This window comes from Ceratina calcarata, unplaced genomic scaffold (assembly GCF_001652005.2).
Source record: "Ceratina calcarata isolate Rehan_Ccalc_2016 unplaced genomic scaffold, ASM165200v1 scaffold4313, whole genome shotgun sequence".
Lineage (NCBI taxonomy): Eukaryota > Metazoa > Arthropoda > Insecta > Hymenoptera > Apidae > Ceratina > Ceratina calcarata.
Genome location: NW_017166868.1, coordinates 1 through 1,764, shown reverse-complemented (window position 1 = coordinate 1,764; position 1,764 = coordinate 1). Strand labels below are relative to the sequence as shown.

General features: G+C 38.6%; 1 protein-coding gene across 1 annotated transcript; it reads left to right on the top strand.

Moving 5' to 3' along the window:
• Window positions 1-380: 380 nt before the first annotated feature.
• Window positions 381-1,759, top strand: LOC108626891 (cytochrome P450 6k1-like; the record flags this gene model as incomplete). Its single annotated transcript, XM_018027825.2, has 4 exons — window positions 381-818; window positions 930-1,114; window positions 1,267-1,555; window positions 1,622-1,759. Coding segments are annotated over 4 exons (1,050 nt in total), but the record flags the coding sequence as incomplete, so codon positions are not given.
• Between the last annotated feature and the right edge of the window lie 5 nt (window positions 1,760-1,764).

Genomic DNA, 1,764 nt, shown 5'->3' with positions numbered 1-1,764 from the left:
AGCGTTGTTATTTGTATTCCATATATCAAGTTTTTTGTTTTCGTAACTTAAAAACATTAACATTGTTACGTAACTTCGGAAAATATACGTGTTCGAAGAAATTGATCTCTTAATTGAAGGAAGAGACAAATGTATATAGGACAACTGATCCTGTATAAATTTAATTTGCATAATTATAATTATCAACGTAAATAACTATTAATTGTCTTCAATGGAACTATTATATATTTTTGGTACCGGAGAACGGCGTGCAATAAATGATCATAGTAACCATTATCTTATCACATCTTATGTCAGCAGAATTAGTTTTCGACACGTCCTCAATTTGTTGATTCATGTACTCTACGTTTTCAATTTGATGTATTAATTAATTCGTATAGAAATCCGTATTAATAGAATAATTGATATCTATAAAGAATTTTTAACCAACGAGTGTCCATTTCTTCTAGGCAATGGGAAAATATTGGAATTGAAAGATCTCGCGGCGAACGTAACCACGGATATGATCAGCTCTACGGCGTTCGGTTTGCGAGTGAACTCGCTGGCCGATCCGAACAACGCGTTTCGTTCGGCGGGCAGAAAGATTTTCAACTTCAATTTCATTCGGTCCCTCAACTTCCTTACAATATTCTTCTTCCCTCAGTGGGTCGACTATATTCATCCGAAATTTTTCGGCGCCGAGGCGACCAGATTCTTTCGAAACGCCTTTTGGGATGTGATCAATCATCGAATAGAGTCTGGAGAGAAGAGAAACGATCTCATCGATTTGTTAATAGAGCTCAGGAAGAAACACAAGGGCGAAGAAGTAGACGGATTCAGTAAGTATTTTCTTATTGATCATTTCACTTCCGTAATAACGTGCGCATGTTAAGTGTGCTCTTTGCAGAGGAAACGAGCGATTTTCTTATCTTGAAAAATTTTTACTTCAGAATTCGAAGGTGACGATTTATTGGCGCAAGCCGCTGTGTTTTTCACTGGTGGTTTCGAAACGTCATCCACTACCACGGCTTTCACACTGTATGAATTAGCTTTGAATCCCGAGATTCAGAAGACTCTTAGAGAGAAGATTCATGAAGCCCTTGAGAAGACTGAGGGCAAAATTACTTACGAAATGGTACGAAAACTGCTATTTCTTAACATTATAACAGTGTGATACAGCTTTCCAAATTTTATAATCTTTTAAACGGCCAAATATACGTGACAGTATTTATTTCATTAATTAACAATATAGTTCTATCAGTGGCTCTTATATTGTCTTTCTCACAGGTTACGACGTTACCGTATCTCGACATGGTAGTATCTGAAACCCTTCGCAAATACCCGCCTCTAGGATTCTTAGACAGAGTCGCTGGAGCTGATTACAAGGTACCCAATTCCGACTTGGTAATAGAGAAAGGTACACCGATATACATGTCCATGCTCGGTATGCACTACGATCCGGAGTATTTCCCAGAACCAGAGAAGTACGACCCCCTAAGGTTCAGTGATGAGGCGAAAAGGTCCAAAACCCCATTCACCTATTTTCCCTTCGGCGAAGGACCTCGCATCTGCATTGGTTAGTATCAACTAAACGATTATATACATTGCTTGTTCTTGACTATTTCTTCATTCTGTTTTTCAGGCATGCGGTTGGGATTAATACAATCGAAGCTAGCAATCATTCAATTCCTGAAAAATCACGAATTCTCTGTCTGTGAAAAAACGCCCATCCCGATGATCCTGGATCCTAAAGGATTCACGACGACGTCCAAGGAAGGAATATAC